Source organism: Eimeria mitis, genomic scaffold, assembly GCF_000499745.2.
Source record: "Eimeria mitis Houghton genomic scaffold, Emh_scaff2153, whole genome shotgun sequence".
NCBI classification, from domain to species: Eukaryota; Apicomplexa; class Conoidasida; order Eucoccidiorida; family Eimeriidae; genus Eimeria; species Eimeria mitis.
The window spans coordinates 8,315-9,444 of NW_013570478.1; the positions used below are offsets into that span (position 1 = coordinate 8,315).

At 59.0% G+C, this 1,130-nt stretch overlaps 1 protein-coding gene across 1 annotated transcript in view; it reads right to left on the reverse strand.

The window, feature by feature from the left end:
- The window catches only part of EMH_0049440 (uncharacterized protein), a gene marked incomplete at both ends in the record, with an annotated part of 2,122 nt that extends 1,278 nt beyond the window's left edge, over nucleotides 1-844 (reverse strand). The window contains 2 exons of the mRNA XM_013496532.1: nucleotides 1-622; nucleotides 837-844. Coding sequence (XP_013351986.1) covers nucleotides 1-622; nucleotides 837-844 — 630 coding nt within the window. The remainder of the gene's footprint in view (nucleotides 623-836) is intronic.
- Between the last annotated feature and the right edge of the window lie 286 nt (nucleotides 845-1,130).

The following is a 1,130-nucleotide window of genomic DNA, read 5'->3' on the forward strand; positions in this document are numbered from 1 at the left end:
ACTTGCTGCTGCTGCTGTTACCTCTGATAGAGGCTCATCGAAGAGCCGCTGCAGCAGCAAAGCAGCTGGGGATACACCCCAAACCCTGACGGTTGCATCTGCTGCTCCTGATATGAGACAGCCTTCACTCCCATTATAACATAAACTTAATACAGAGTCGAGGTGACCCACAACACGTTGCTTTTCCTTACGAACACCAGCAGAAGAAAACGCGTATAAACACACACCCTTGCTGCTGCTGCTGCTGCTGCTGCTGCTGCTGCTGCTGGTGTTGCCGCTGGTGATGGTTGTGGATTCAAGGTCCCGCTGCGGCAGCTGCTGCAAATAGATGCTGCCGTCTGTACACCCCAATGCTACAACCCGAGAAGAACCCAAATGTGTTGCGCTGCTCAGCGCGCTGTCTGCGACTCTGCGGTGTATGGCTGTAGAGTAGCAGGATATAGGCTGACAAGCTGCTGCTGCTGCAGCACCTGCTGCAGCACCTGCTGCAGCTCCCTCGAGAGATGTCACCTGCTGCTGCTGCTGCTGCTGTTGCTGCTGCTGCTGCTGCTGCAGCAGACGACCCTCAAGTGCATCGAAGCAGCAGAGACGGCCGTCCCGCCCCAACACCGCCACCCAACCCCTGCAGCACGAAACACCCGAAAGTCCTAGCCAGCGGCAGCGCACAGCCAGCTGCTGCTGTTGTCGCTGCTGCTGCTGCTGCTGCTGCTGAGCAGAAGGCAACGCGGCGCTGCCTGCTACTACACTCCTGCTGCTGCTGCTGCTGCTGCTGCTGGGCGTCAACGCAGCAAAGCGGCGCCAGGGAGAGTTAGCTGAGGAGACGCTGCGGGGGTGACGGGCCCATAGGCGACTAGCTGAAGCAGTATTCCACGCTGCAGCAGCACGAGTTTGCTGCTGCCGCTGCTCTTCTTGCTGCTGCTGCTGCTGCTGTTGCTGCTGCTGAGGATGCGAAGATCCTTCCAGCAGCAACTGCAGCAGCTGCTGCTGCTCCTTATCAGGCTTCGGAGGTGTTCTCCATTTTGGGGGAACCCTTTCAGCTGCTGCTCCTAGACGCAGTTGCTGCTGATGCCTGGATCGCTGGGCTGCAGCAGCAGCAGCAGCAGCAGCAGCAGCAGCTTCTGCTGCTGCAG